Source organism: Manis javanica, chromosome 13 (genome assembly GCF_040802235.1).
Source record: "Manis javanica isolate MJ-LG chromosome 13, MJ_LKY, whole genome shotgun sequence".
In the NCBI taxonomy this organism is placed as follows: Eukaryota; Metazoa; Chordata; class Mammalia; order Pholidota; family Manidae; genus Manis; species Manis javanica.
The window spans coordinates 39,571,083-39,584,940 of record NC_133168.1 but is presented as its reverse complement, the minus strand read 5'-3'; the positions used below and the strand labels follow the sequence as shown (position 1 = coordinate 39,584,940).

General features: G+C 35.9%; 1 protein-coding gene across 2 annotated transcripts in view; it reads left to right on the top strand.

The window, feature by feature from the left end:
• The window catches only part of MAN1A1 (mannosidase alpha class 1A member 1), a 252,455-nt gene that overhangs the window by 45,215 nt on the left and 193,382 nt on the right, over positions 1–13,858 (top strand). For both annotated transcript variants that reach the window (XM_036993505.2, XM_036993512.2), the window contains exon 4: positions 9,120–9,200. In XM_036993505.2, the coding sequence (XP_036849400.1) occupies positions 9,120–9,200 (81 nt within the window). The remainder of the gene's footprint in view (positions 1–9,119; positions 9,201–13,858) is intronic.

The window sequence follows — 13,858 nt, the reverse complement described above, 5'->3', positions numbered from 1 at the left end:
TGACCCTGTTTTTATTGGAGAGAAAATACAGTTAAGAAATATATATATATAGGGTATAAGCCAGAAATTTGAGTCCTCCAAGGTTAATCTCACTAATCTTAATATTACTACTCATTAGAGTACATTGTTCCATAGGTATTCAGTAAATATTAATTAAATGAATGAGAGGTTAAACTATTTTGTCCTACTTCCTAACAGACTCAGCTAGAAGACAGGGTGGAAGCGTGAAAAGAGGAGCTGTATCATGTCATGTTTTTATATAGTGAGAAATTATCTGGAGTCCAAATTCAGTTGATCTACTTGTTTTTTACCTGACCTACTTCCAGAAGGGATTTATGGTGGTTCCTGATACAAGAAGATCACTAACATAAGAACAAATGATCAAGAGTTTCATATTGGTATTTCTAAATTCAGTTCTGAGCTTCCTGTTCTTTACTGTCATTTTAAAGAAGTATTGATTACCTAGACCCTTACATCAGAAATATTGAAAACTGTCATCAGTAATACATTTTATAGTATATGCAGAAATTTTCTCCAGTTAACAATTTTTTATATAAACCCTCAGTAAAAGCTAAAGCTTATATTTAAATTATCCTTAAGTATGTTTCTTCATTACATTAAAATGGTATCTCTGTATGAGAGGCAGAGCTTTGAAAATTACAAAGGATAATTAGCTTGCTCCAGACACTAACTAGCAACACACTGAGACTGATCTTAGGCAAGCACCTGGATTGTGCCTTTGATTGTAATGAATAACATGTTTTTTTATGTATGTACAGATGTACTGGTGGCAAAAGTGACTTTATTTTATAGTTTAGAGATCCAGACTCTTCTCTTATACAGTTGGAATGCCACCCTACTTTTCAGAAAAGTTAGCTGTAGGACTCACTATTGGAAGGATGTAAATTGACCTCAAGAAGCAACTTTGGATCTTCTCAAATTTTAGAGCAGTGTTACATCCCAATGGGTGCAGATACTAACTTAATCATCCCATTGAATGGAGTTATTCAGTATTTTCTATCTGAATGCTAATCAGTACCTGCCAAGGGTGGTGATTTGGGTTTTGGCTTTAAGAGGGTATTGAACTATTCTCTCTGACAGTAATTAGTGATAGATTGGACTGCTATTTGAGGGCCTTTCTGGACCTGTATGGTAAAACAAACCTATTAACTAAAGAAGATGGTTATTTGCCTATCTTTGTGGCTCAGAGAACTTGCACTTTGTTCATCTTAAGAAGTATGTCATGTTTCTTAAATATGAAAGTAAAAGCTGCAAGGACATGTTAAACTTATACTGTTTAATATTGCAATTTAATCTGTTAAAAGGAATTGTAGTTTAAAGATCCATACTTCTCAAAATGTTAATACAACACACAGTTTGAAATGGCTTTTATAAAGGTGCATGTTAAGCCTAAGCATAGACAAGGCATATAGGCAGTATCTGTCTTTAATCAATGACTTTGAAAAGTCTCATGTTGTTACCAACATGTTTCTCAATTAGGTGAAGCATAGTGGTCATATCTGTTAGTAGTGGAGCAGTTATTGTTAAACAGTTTCTGCAGTGGTTTAGAGTGGAGCAGTTTACTTTATAGTTCACTGAGTATAAAGTTGACAGAGAGTTCAGAGAATAACTAGCAAGGAAGTAGTCTTTGATTTCAGGGCTCAGAGAATACTTTTTTAAATAAAAGTCTTAAGAGTTGGGACCAAACATTCAGAATAGAATTAAAATATTTCTGAAAATAAAAGTTCTTTAACAAGAGGTCTTTTTCAGTGTAATGCAGTCAATCAGATCTGTTTGTCATGTTGTACAGATTCATAAGGTAAGAATTAAGAATTCCTTTAAACTTGGTGCAAGTTTGATTCCAAATAATTACCTAAAGCTTGAAGGTGTAAAGAAATAATGTACCTGTTCTTCAGCAGAAACTTGCACCCTGTAGTTACTTAATCAGAAGGAAACTATGGTTGAATCTGTCTGGCAACCTTAATTTGTTATTCTAATGGTCAAGCCTGTTGTTTCACTTGGGAATCTATCATTTTATAGTTAATTTTGATGAATAAGTTGTTTATAAAAAATACAACCTAATAATCTCTGAGTGAATTAAAATGCTATCTTGTCTACTGTGAGAAGGAGGCTCTTTCAGGCACTCGCTTTGAAACTGGGATTGTGAAGTGTTCACTTTCCCTCTTTGCCTGGTTAGGATTAGGTTCTTCATGCCCTTGAGCTCATGATCTGTTTATTTAAAGAAAGCCTTTCCCAGCAGAGAGATGGCACATAATGCTAAGAACTGGGGAGGGGGACATACAAAATAGTTTATTGAATTAAACTCTTCTTTACATTTTAGCAATCTTTATCATTTTATCTCATAATTTTTCATGTATTTATAGTAATCAGTGGACAGAAATATTACAGGAAGGGATACATTTAATGTGGAAATTATCAGTTTAAGACACCTAGGACTATAGGCAATTAGTACTGAGACCTGATTTTTCCATGATTTTTAATACTCTCCTCTTGATTTTATGTGTAAACTTAATTATCTCATACATTTTATTAATTTACATATGAATCTGATTAAATGTACTCTTTGATTCAAAGGCTATTGGTAGAAGAGAATCAAAATGAAAAAGCAGCTTCTCCAATCCAAATTTTTTTGTGAGTAGGCCTTTAGCCAAAGTTATCCAACTTCCATTTGCTCATCAATTGTGATACTAGCTAACGGTGCATGCAATTTAAACAAAACTGGATCTACTTCTGGAACTAGCACTTACATATTACTGTATATTAAAAGCTATAGAATAAATAGGGCATATTCCTGGAATGCAACCTTACTTAAAGAAGTTAATTTTATTTTAAAACAAACATAGGTAAAGGAGACTGAAAAATTCACATTAATTGTTGGAACAGATCACACAAGATTTTAATGTTGCAGGCTGTTTGGGGTGTTCCTCCTGGACAGCCTGTCCTCTCTCTGCCCTAATCCCCTCTGCCATTAGGTTAAGTCAATGGAAAAGTTTTAAAACACCTTGAAAGCACTACATGGATATTAATAGAATGAATACAATCATTTAAATTCAATCAGATTATTTTAATGAAAATTCAAATCAGAAGTTTATAAATATGGCTAAAACCCTCATACTGTAGAAATTCTCTTCTGAAAATCAAGGTATCATATAAAGTATATCAAGCCTGGAAGGAAATTTGATTTCAAAAGATTTTTAGCTATTGAGAAGTATGACCCCCATGAGGGTCAGAGGTGTATCAGTTTGCCTTCTAGAATTTAGAATATTATGATTCTAGAGTTTCTGAGTTCCAATAATCTCTGTGGAATATAGCCTTAGTTTATTTAGGCTGAACTTCTATACAGTAAAAATGACAGTACTTCTCTACTGAGTATTTTATCTATGCCAGGTATTGTACACATTCACAGAATTTAAGGAATGAATTGTCCCTTTTTACAATGAGTTGATAAAACCAAGACTCAGAATAAGTGATTTGCCTGGGTTGCTCAGCTCACTTCCAAACCAGCCTTCAATCTAGGTGTTTGACCTTAGGGTAGTATTTCATAGCTTATTGCCCCCATATAGCCAACCAATTTGTTATGGTGGGAGAATTTGTATTTTACTAGTCCTTTTCATCTAATGATCTATAAAGAGTGACTTAACGTGTCTAAGTTTAAGTCTTCTGACCCAAAACATAATTTAGCCCACAATGTTGAAATATCTCTCAGATTAAGTTTTCTAAATAATTTAGATTTAATTTTGAAAGAAAGGAAGGAAAAAAAATGATGTAGGAACTCAAATGTAGTTCTGGTTTCCAAAAGGAGGAAGATATGACTGTTGAGTACCCATGGCGATGTGACATTTCTGAGCAAGATTTTTAAAGACAATAGCAACCACTGGAAACGTGTATAGATTTACTAACAAGTCAGACTTGCTTCTTGAACAGTTTCAGTAGACTGTTCAATCCATGAAATTCAAAAGACAAAGTGACCTTGAGCATGGCACTTTGTAAGATCATCTCTCAATATCTTACAGATAGAGTGAAGTAAATAGAATTTAAGTTCTAGAATACATTGTTGGGTCAATAACTGGTTGAACAACTGTACCCAATAAGTGACTGATGTCTAGCTGAAGATAAATTTCTGGTGGTGTTTGACATGGCTTGGTTCTCTACCTTGCAATCATTCCTTTTTTTTTTTAAAGTAGTGTCTCTCAAACTTATTGTGCATGCATATCACTTGGGGAGCTTGTCAAAAATGAAGATTTTGGTTCAGAAGGTTTGGAGTGGGGTCTGGTGGCTCTAGCAAGCCCCCAGGTAATGGTAATGCTGCTGATCTGTGGGCCGTCATGTTAACTAATGTTTGAGAAGACTTGTTTTAAAGAACATTCTAAGGAATATTGATCTGCAAAGGGATGAGAGCGGGAGTAGTGAATATAATCCAGAGAAAGGAAAGCCAGTGAGAATACAGTTTTAGTGGGCCATATTTGTGGTGATAAGAGCCTGTGGCAGAGGGCATGCTGAGAAGTAGATGGAGAAGGCAGAAGGAAAAATAAAGAAATTATATTTAATTTGTAAGGACGCCATAAGTCATCTAGCTCATCCTCCACCTTTCGGAGGAATAGCTTTTACAAACTCCTTTCTATAAGGTTATGTAGTCTCACCTTGAAAACTTCCCATGCCAGAAACTCATCAGGGAACCCATTCTGCCTTGGGCAACTCCGATGACTTGATTTTTTGTGTGTGCCCAAATAACTGGGATAAAAGTAGCTTATCAACAACAAAAAAGGAGAGCTCAGAGGTGGAAGTGGTTTTGGTGGAAAGATGACTTTGAGTTTTTAAATCATACTGAGGTTGAGAAAACAATTTTATGTTCCACATGGAAATACAGAGCACCCAGTTAAAAAAGTAACACTGATGCTAGAGAGGTTATAGATAGCTGTATGGACTTGGAAGTTAGCCATGAAAGCTTTTTGAGTGACAGATTCACTAAAGGAGAAAATGGTGAGAGAAAAGCAGAACGTGGGGAAACAAGCCTTAGGACAGGTCCCTATTCAGGACATGGTGCTTGAAAGACAGGTAGGCAAAGGAGTCCAATGGAAAAACATCAAAGATTCTGTTCCCCTCCTCGACCACCTTCCCTCTCCCAACCTGGCTAACTTTGACCTGTCCTTCACTACTCATCTCAGCTATCCTGTGCTTCAGGAAGTCTCCCCTTACACAGCACCCCTGAAACCTCATCAACCTACATTAGGTGCTCAACCCTAATATCTACCATACTCCTAATTGCCTGTTTATCAGTTTCCTCTGCTAGAATATACATTGCTTGAGGGCAGGGAATGCATCTTGTTCACCACTGCATTCCCAGGGGCTACTGTGGCTAACACATAATGTGGGCACTTCCATATCTGTAAATTAATAATCACAAAAATAATAAAAGCAGCAAACACTTACAGAACTTACTTTGTGCCTTTCATGAACTTACTATGTATCAGGATCTGGGCTAAGTGCTTTACAGAGAGAAGCTCCCAATAAGTATTACCATCCCCATTTTACAGGTGAGGAAATTAAGGCTCAGAGAGGTTAAACACCTAAAGTCACACAGCACTTGGTAGAGTACTGATTAGACCTTTACTAAGCCTGTGCTCTAGAAATCAGTGACAACAGAGAAGCTGAGGGAGAGCGTCAAGACTGTGTGTGCAAAGATATAGTGATGACATAGAAGGCATCACTTGATTTGAAAATGCTTCTGACAACATGCCAAGTGGTAAAGAAAGAATTCACTTACCTTGACTTAATTTTTTTTGCCTTTTTCCCAATTTTTGTCACTGGTTTTCTAAACCTCCTTCATGTCTGGTGTTACAACTGCATTTTAGCAACAACACCTCTCAGAAACCTGATTAAAGGGTGGGGGAACATATTTATCCAGTTCAGCACTGTAACTAATGGTTGAATAGGCTCCTGGCCTGAGGCAGATTATAATCGGAAGAGATTCAGAAACAAGAAACAGTCTTGGGTGTCTCTATAAAGTATGAATCAGACTGGAGAACTGTCTTATTGCTGCAACACCACTGGAATATGGTCTCACTTCAAGAGAGATCACTGTCGGACCAATCTGTACAGCATGTCGTCTTTGGGGTGAGTCAAGTTGGAATGTGCTAGGCTATTGTGGCAGGAGGCTGGGCAGAGAAGTTTGTTCCCCATTTCCTGAAAACTTGAACAGTTTTATTTAACCACTCCCCTTCCCTCCTCCCATCCACCATCTCCACCCCAAATCTACTGTGGGCCCTTAAACATTCTTAGAAAACAAGACAATTAGAAGCTCTTTGTTTTGCCTGATTCAGGGAGTCCCCTGGATCTCTCACCTTACTGGGAAGGTGGTGGTTGGACTCCTTGCCTGTCCAGCTTGGGTTGAGATAAGGATGGTGGAGGAAGGGGGAGGTCAGCGCTAGGATCTGCCACCTCTCTGCTTGAGCAGGACACACTGACATCTGTGCCCCAGGTTCTCCACCTTTAAGTTGGGAAGGATGAAGGCGAGGGAAAGCGGGATGCCCATCTGTCCCACCTGACAACTCGGCTCCCATGTCTCCAGGCCAGGCCCAAGCCTATCCTGCTCCCAGGCTGGAGCCCCTCATTGTGGTAATCGAGGACTCCAGTGAAAAGTGGTGGTGGAGGGTGATGGTGGCCAGATGGCCGCTCTGTCCAAGGCCCACCCCTGAGGAGATCAAATAGGCATCTGGGTGAGGAGGGAGTGATGCCTGGAGCGCACCAGTTGGCCTGCAAGCTTGGTACCTGGTCCTGGAGTTAGCAAACCCTCAACCGTCTCAGCTCCGCCTCCTTAGCTTATAGCTGCACTGCTGCCAGGCCTGTTGCTGGGAGTGCCTTGCAGTCATTCTTACAAGATGTCTATATAAAAGTCATGATAATCCAAAATTTTCATACAAGGTGATGCATATCTAATGAACCCGTAGCCAGAATAAGAATATAGAATCATCTTAACAGGTTTCAATAAGCAGAAATGTAGAGGACTGTTTTGAGGATTAAAAACTGAAAAACATGAGTAAAATTGAGAGTGATACGATTGAGGGTTTAAATTTATTAGGTTTTATTATTAGACATCGTTAACTTTAGACATAAAATATATAACTGTGTGAATCAAATTAATGGATTTCCTTCCTTTTTCCTTATCAGTAATTTTGTGTAATATTAAAACTTATACCACTATTTATATATAAACATTCAGAGTGATATGATACACCTACCCATAAATTGTACCCATATAGCATTTTAATCAAATTTTATTAGGTACATGAATACAGTTAAACAATCTCAATAGAGAGTCTTCTATTATGATGCTTTTGCCTAACTCTGGCCTAATAATTCTCTCTCCTAAGTAATATTCTCCCTTTTTTTGGAAAGTTTTTGAAAAGATTTTTTATCTTAAGTCATTTCTTTAATTTTTAGTTCCTTATACCTTTTTAGAAAGAGCATGTAATAATTAAATGAAGACACATCTCCTTTTTTCTCTTTTTTCTGGAACTGTTTTCCCCTACCCAAGTGTAGACTTAATGAATTTGAGGACCTAGTCAGTCTTCAGTTGCCATGTCCTTATAACCTACGACAGTGCCTGGCACCTAGTAGTGGCTTAATAAATGTTTAGTAAAAGATATAATATCTTCGATGTTTTTGACTAAGCTCATCTGCAGGATATTGACTCCATGTATTATAGTTTGCTATTAACACCTTTGATTATTAGTGAATGGTTTGACATTAGGCAAAAGTGAACAATTACTGAAAAACGAACATGAAAAGAAGCTAACTAAAGCTTGACATATACCTTACATCTATCTATTGTAGGTTAGCTGTGCTAACTTATCTAGTAACAGAAAGTAGCACAGGTCCATTTAGTAGTCAAATTACAAAATAATTAAAGTATTGGCAGTAATTACCAGTTATATGCCACACTTATATGACCATTAATAAAGGGACTTGGTGCATGATCACGTGAGGTGGTGATACATGAGTCAGGATAGCAGAGCCCTGGAGCAGGAATCAAAATGCTCAAGTTCAAATCCTGGTTCAACCACTTGTTAGCTGTCCAACCTTAAAAAAGTCACAGTAACCACAGTAAATCACAGTTTTTCCGTTTGCAAAATGGAGTAAGAATAGTGATTATTTCATAGGAATGGTGTAAGAACTAAAATACCTAGTCCATGTAGAGATTAGCACATGACCTGGCATATCGTAAATAATAATAAACCAGGCTAGTCAGGATAGCAGATCCCTGGACCAGGAATCAAAATGCTCGAGTTCAAATCCTGGTTCAACCACTTGTTAGCTGTCCAACCTTAAAAAAGTCACAGTAACCACAGTAAATCACAGTTTCTCCGTTTGCAAAATGGAGTAAGAATAGTGATTATTTCATAGGAATGGTGTAAGAACTAAAAGACCTAGTCCATGTAGAGATTAGCACATGACCTGGCATATCGTAAATAATAATAAACCAGGCTATTATTGACATAAGTAAGAGCTGTTTCAGCAAGGTACAGCATGCTTTACTACCATTTCCTTTATGCAAAGGTGAAATTTCTTCTCAGAAAAATATGACTATCCCAGGCCACAGGCAGAAACTTGGGAACCAGTATTAGAGTCCAAGTCCCTCCAACTTCAAGTACAATTTACATTCTGTGCTACTTCAACATGATGGAAGAAGAATGCTAGAATGTTGGACTACCAACCAGAGTATAGTCTGATTGGGCTATCAGTAAGAAAAAGCAGTCAAATGAATAAAATAAAAGGAGAACACAGAATAGAAAACTAGAATGCCTATTCCTATGGCAGCTGTACAAACGTTGTATCTGCTGTTGAACAGAGGGAGGAAAAACAACTTTATTTTATAAATATTTTTATACTTGTTATTTTAAAAATCAAAATTATTTTATCTATTTATGTGTATTTTGATACTGTTAAAAGACAGGGAACTTCCCTATTGCATAAAACCTCTCTGGGCAAGCATATAACATTGAACAAAATTTAAATATTTAGTGCACTTTATCACAATGATATTTTTCTCAATTGTGTAGTATCATGTATGTATAAACCCTCTTATTTTTTTTCCACAGAATGCTGAAGTTTCTGTTTTTGAAGTAAATATACGCTTTGTTGGGGGACTACTCTCAGCCTACTATCTGTCTGGAGAAGAGGTAAGATGAAAAGTGGCACGTGCATGTGAATTATAAAATGACATTTTTTTGGTAAAACAAGCATGTGGTATCCATTACATTTTTCTATTTTGACAAATTTCTAGCATATACTGAATTTTCATATACTATGTACTAATTAAATGAGCATGCTAACAAAGTTTGGCACAATGTGTCATCAGGAAATATTAAGTGTTGCCTTTTTAAAAGCCTGGCTCCATTATGTTAATTATGGTGTGATTACAACGACAAATTATATATGCCTATGGACAAATTAAAGAGGTTAGTGTAGAGGTAAGCTTGGTGATGAGTTTTTTGCTTTGGAAATTATTTTAGTATTAGTATAATGTTAGGAACTTTTTAAAGCACAGAAAGCCTGGCAAGTAAGATATAAAAATTACAGTATGTAAGAAATTGAGGGGGTGAGTGAGATAGTCAGCTTTCAGTGAGAAGTTCTGTAGTCCAGTGTCTGTGTAAAGTGCTTTGGAGCCCTGCCTGGAATGAGGCTTAATTAATTATCTGCTCAGAGCAAAGCAAGAATTTTGAATTTAGCTGCCTTTTATTGATAAATTAAAAAAGGATTTTTGTATCATGTTCATAAAGAGCATGGGTGCTATTTTCTTGAAAGGTTTTAGACAACTTTATGAATAACCTGAAGTATCCACTAAGAGTTGTTAGAATGGAACTCACCTTTAATGTTGACACAGTTAAAAGCCGATGTCAAGGAAAAGCAGTCACGTATTTCAATTGCCTGTCAGTCAGGTTTGCTTTACTCTCTGCATTCTGGCTGAGGGAGGAGCGGATCTTACCTAGTGTAGTATTTCATATATTTCTATGCTCCTTCCAACAGATTTAAGCCGAGCAATAAATGTTTAATGAGAAAAGCTGCTTTACTTTGTTCCTGTCTCCCAGGCACTTTCCCAACCATAACAAAACAAACTAAACATTCTCTTTGTCTGTAGATTTCATTCTACCATAGAGATTTTCGAAGTATATAGATGGTTTCCCTATTCCCCTATATCTGTCCTCTGCAAGTGTCAAATGCTGTTCTTCACTATGAATTCTGTCACCCTCTCAGCCAGGGAAAAGGACCTTCTGGTATGCTACACCTCTTCTTCCACTTTTCCAATTCCAACTATCTTCATTTGCTTGGTTTGATTTATAGTGTTCTAAGCACTAAGCCAAGGGAATCCATATTTTAAAAAACTCATACTTAAAATTAACTATTGTTATTCTAGTTAACAAGTTTCTGCTTTAAGAATATTTGTCTTTGAGTATCCAACACCTGGGAATTCTCGGTGTTTTCCACATGGCATACTTAGGATGACCTTGGTTTTAGCTCTCTTCATCACGTATGTGGAGGTGAGGCATTTTGGAGGAAATAAGGACTGCCTTCTTCTATATCTGGGCTCGAGGATAAAGAGCATAAAAGAGAAGCAAATACATATTTCTTCTAAATAGGTATCATGTTTAATTAGGATACTTTTTCACTCGTAACTTAAGTTTATATACATTTATTTGTTTCTGTATGCATGTGTGCCTATTACAGATATATATTTACATACTTAGCATAAATATAATACCCACAGACATTATAGTTGGCCTCCAAATAAAATCATTTGCCTAAGAACTTGTAAGATTTTTATTCTAAACTTACTTGAATTCAGTAAGCAAAGGACTGCAAAGAACATAGCCACTAAAAATAATTATTTTAGTTTATTTTGTCCTTATCCCTTTACAAAACATTGTTTCTCTTTTATTTAGATTTTCTATATTTTAATTTTATGATAAAAATTATTTAAGTGTTTCTTTTCTTACATACTTTCTTATGTTTATATAGAATGCATATTATAATTAAAGTTATTTCTCCTGGGATTTTGTGTCTTGACAAAGGTAGAAAAAATACTGCATGTTTATTAATTCTAGGATGTCCCAGAGTGTTTGAGAATTCATCTTCTCAGCAGTTTCTGCTTGACTATTTCCTAAATGTTGGAGAATTGGGTTGTTTCCAATATTTTGGTATTTTGAATAATGTAGCTGTAATCAGCCAATAAATATTTATTCTCTAAAGTGAGATTGCCAGCTGACAAGTGATTAATACTAGACTGTTTTAGCATCCTCTCCTGTTTCTTCCTCCCAATTATTTTACCCCAGGCCTGCGATTGAGCTATTTGTGTCTCCAAATCAAAATGAAAAAATTGAGGATTCATTTAATAGAAAGAACATCACACGGCAAAATTACGAATTAGTTGGTTTCAGATTATTGATAAAGTTCTATATTGTACACTTTTATGTAGACTAAGATATTTAATAAGATTGTCTAGGAAAATTCATATTCTTAAATGATCTCATAGGGGGCTACTAAATCACAATAATTTAATATTCTCATTTCATTGGTGAGGCTCAGGGGTATTTTGTGAACATCTTGCAATTCACCATCAGAAATATATAGGCCCACATTAAAATAAACTTAAGATTCCTAGATTCATATTGCAAAAACAGAAGAGGAAGTACCACTGATTTCTGTTGCATGCCTAAGGAAAATACAATCAGAAAACTAAACAATCATCAAGAATGCTAGTGGAACTCCAGACCTACCAAATGAAAAATTGAAAAATGAAATATCTGTTGATAAATACTTTGATTACAGCAATCTATTAAAAAACTTAAAATTCCCTAGCTCAGTTAAAATATTTTGTGGTACCATTAAAAACAGAAATAGCCAAGCCACAAGATTTTCAGTCTATATAAGAAATACAAACAACTACAAGAGTTACAAACAGGATAGAGTAAGATGAATCCTAAAGAGGAATGATCAGCATTAAAAATAACTAAAAGGGATAGCATTGCTGTATTATGAACTCAAGGGAAACTAAAGTCCTCATTAGAGACGGTAAATAACAGCATCTAGAATATCATTACCTAAAATAAGTTCTACAGATCACTAGTTTCTTTTGAATATGGAAGGATAAGTCTGTATCTGTATACATACTGAAAATACATTTGAAAAAAGCTACCTGTTACAATCTTAGAAATTCACAATGCTCAGAAAATGAGTTTAATTTTATTTATCCATGTGTTTGCTATACTACTTAACTGTAATCCTCCCTTTTTTTAAATGTAACATTCACTAGAACTAAGATACAAATATTGTTTCCCCCAACAAATTTTGGGAAACACTACTGCAGAATAAAAGTAGCCAAACAAATATGATATTGAAAATTAGCAAATGCAAAACAAGACATTGCAAGAGAGGATGACACGTGTAGAAAATAGCATGTATGAATATACCACACATTATTTGTTTTACAACAGAAACCAATGGCTATATTAAGCAGAGAGTAAATTTAATAGAATACAGTAATACCTTAAACTCATAGAGGAGGCTAAAGAACAAGTTGGAACTAATAGTCTCAAGTTGTCACAGAGGATAATACTATACACTCGTAGATAACTTACACACTTACACTTACATTACTTACTACACACTCAAGCACTCTGGGACATCCTAGAATTAATAACAGGCACTATTTTTTTCTACCCTTACCAAGACACAAAGTCTCAGGAGAAAGAGGTCAATTGGCAGTTTTGGCAACACGCGGCCCCTTAGGGGTCTTAGGGAATGAAAGAGAGGATATGATAGAAGTCTTCCACAGAGTTTGAATTCAGTACCCTGAATTCACCTATCTGTGCTCAGATGAAGACTGAGTATAAATAATTCCTGAATAGGAATTTGAGGCTGTATTGGAAGGGTGGGGAGAGTAGATGATTGGGAGCCAGAAAAAAAGAGACATAATTGCACTGTGGTGAATAAGGGCATCAGAGGAAATAGATGAGCTGGATAGAAACTGATCATTTAATGATGTACTTGAAAAAACTTTGCTTCATTTGAAATACTGCTTTATTCTGTAAATTAAAAGAGCACTTAGAGCTACTGAGGTATTTAATCCTCCGAGGAAACATTTGACTAGTATGTTTTAAGTATGTATACTAGAAGAACAAAAAGCCAACTCCTGAGAGCTAAAAAGATTGAAAAACTAGTCTTCAATGAAAAAATGACATCTTATCCAAGGAAATAATATATATAATGGCTTCTTACATTAGGTTCATTTACTCTACCAAGACATTCCTCAGTCTGAAAGCAACAAAAGAGTTTTTCCCCCAGTTCACCAAAATAAATCCCCTGCCCCAGACACCAGTACAAGATTGCTGAAGGACTTACTTGAAGAAGAGGAGTAATTAGTACTACTGAATGTAGGAATATCAAGGGAGAAAACATATAGGAAGGGTATGGGGTTGGGTAGTGGTGGGGGAGAGAAGTGAGATTGAGAACGTGAACTAAATGATGGAAAGATCTATTTTTTTTTCTCACAATAAGATTCAGACTTTTGAGGTGTTTAGAAGGCTAGCCATTAATTTTGTAGTTTATTTAGTGATGAATTATCATCAAATTGTTTAGAAATCCCCTAGAAAATTAGGTTGCATTGTTGGGGTTGCCTTTCAAACTCAACATCTGCTGCAGTCTGCTGAAGAGATAAAGTCACTCCCAGACCATCCAATCTCCTGCCTCATTCTACAAAGAAATGAAAGCGACTTACAGAAAATGTGCATAATACACACAGAACTGTGGAAAACAGATAAAGTCAGAGAATATTAAAGTC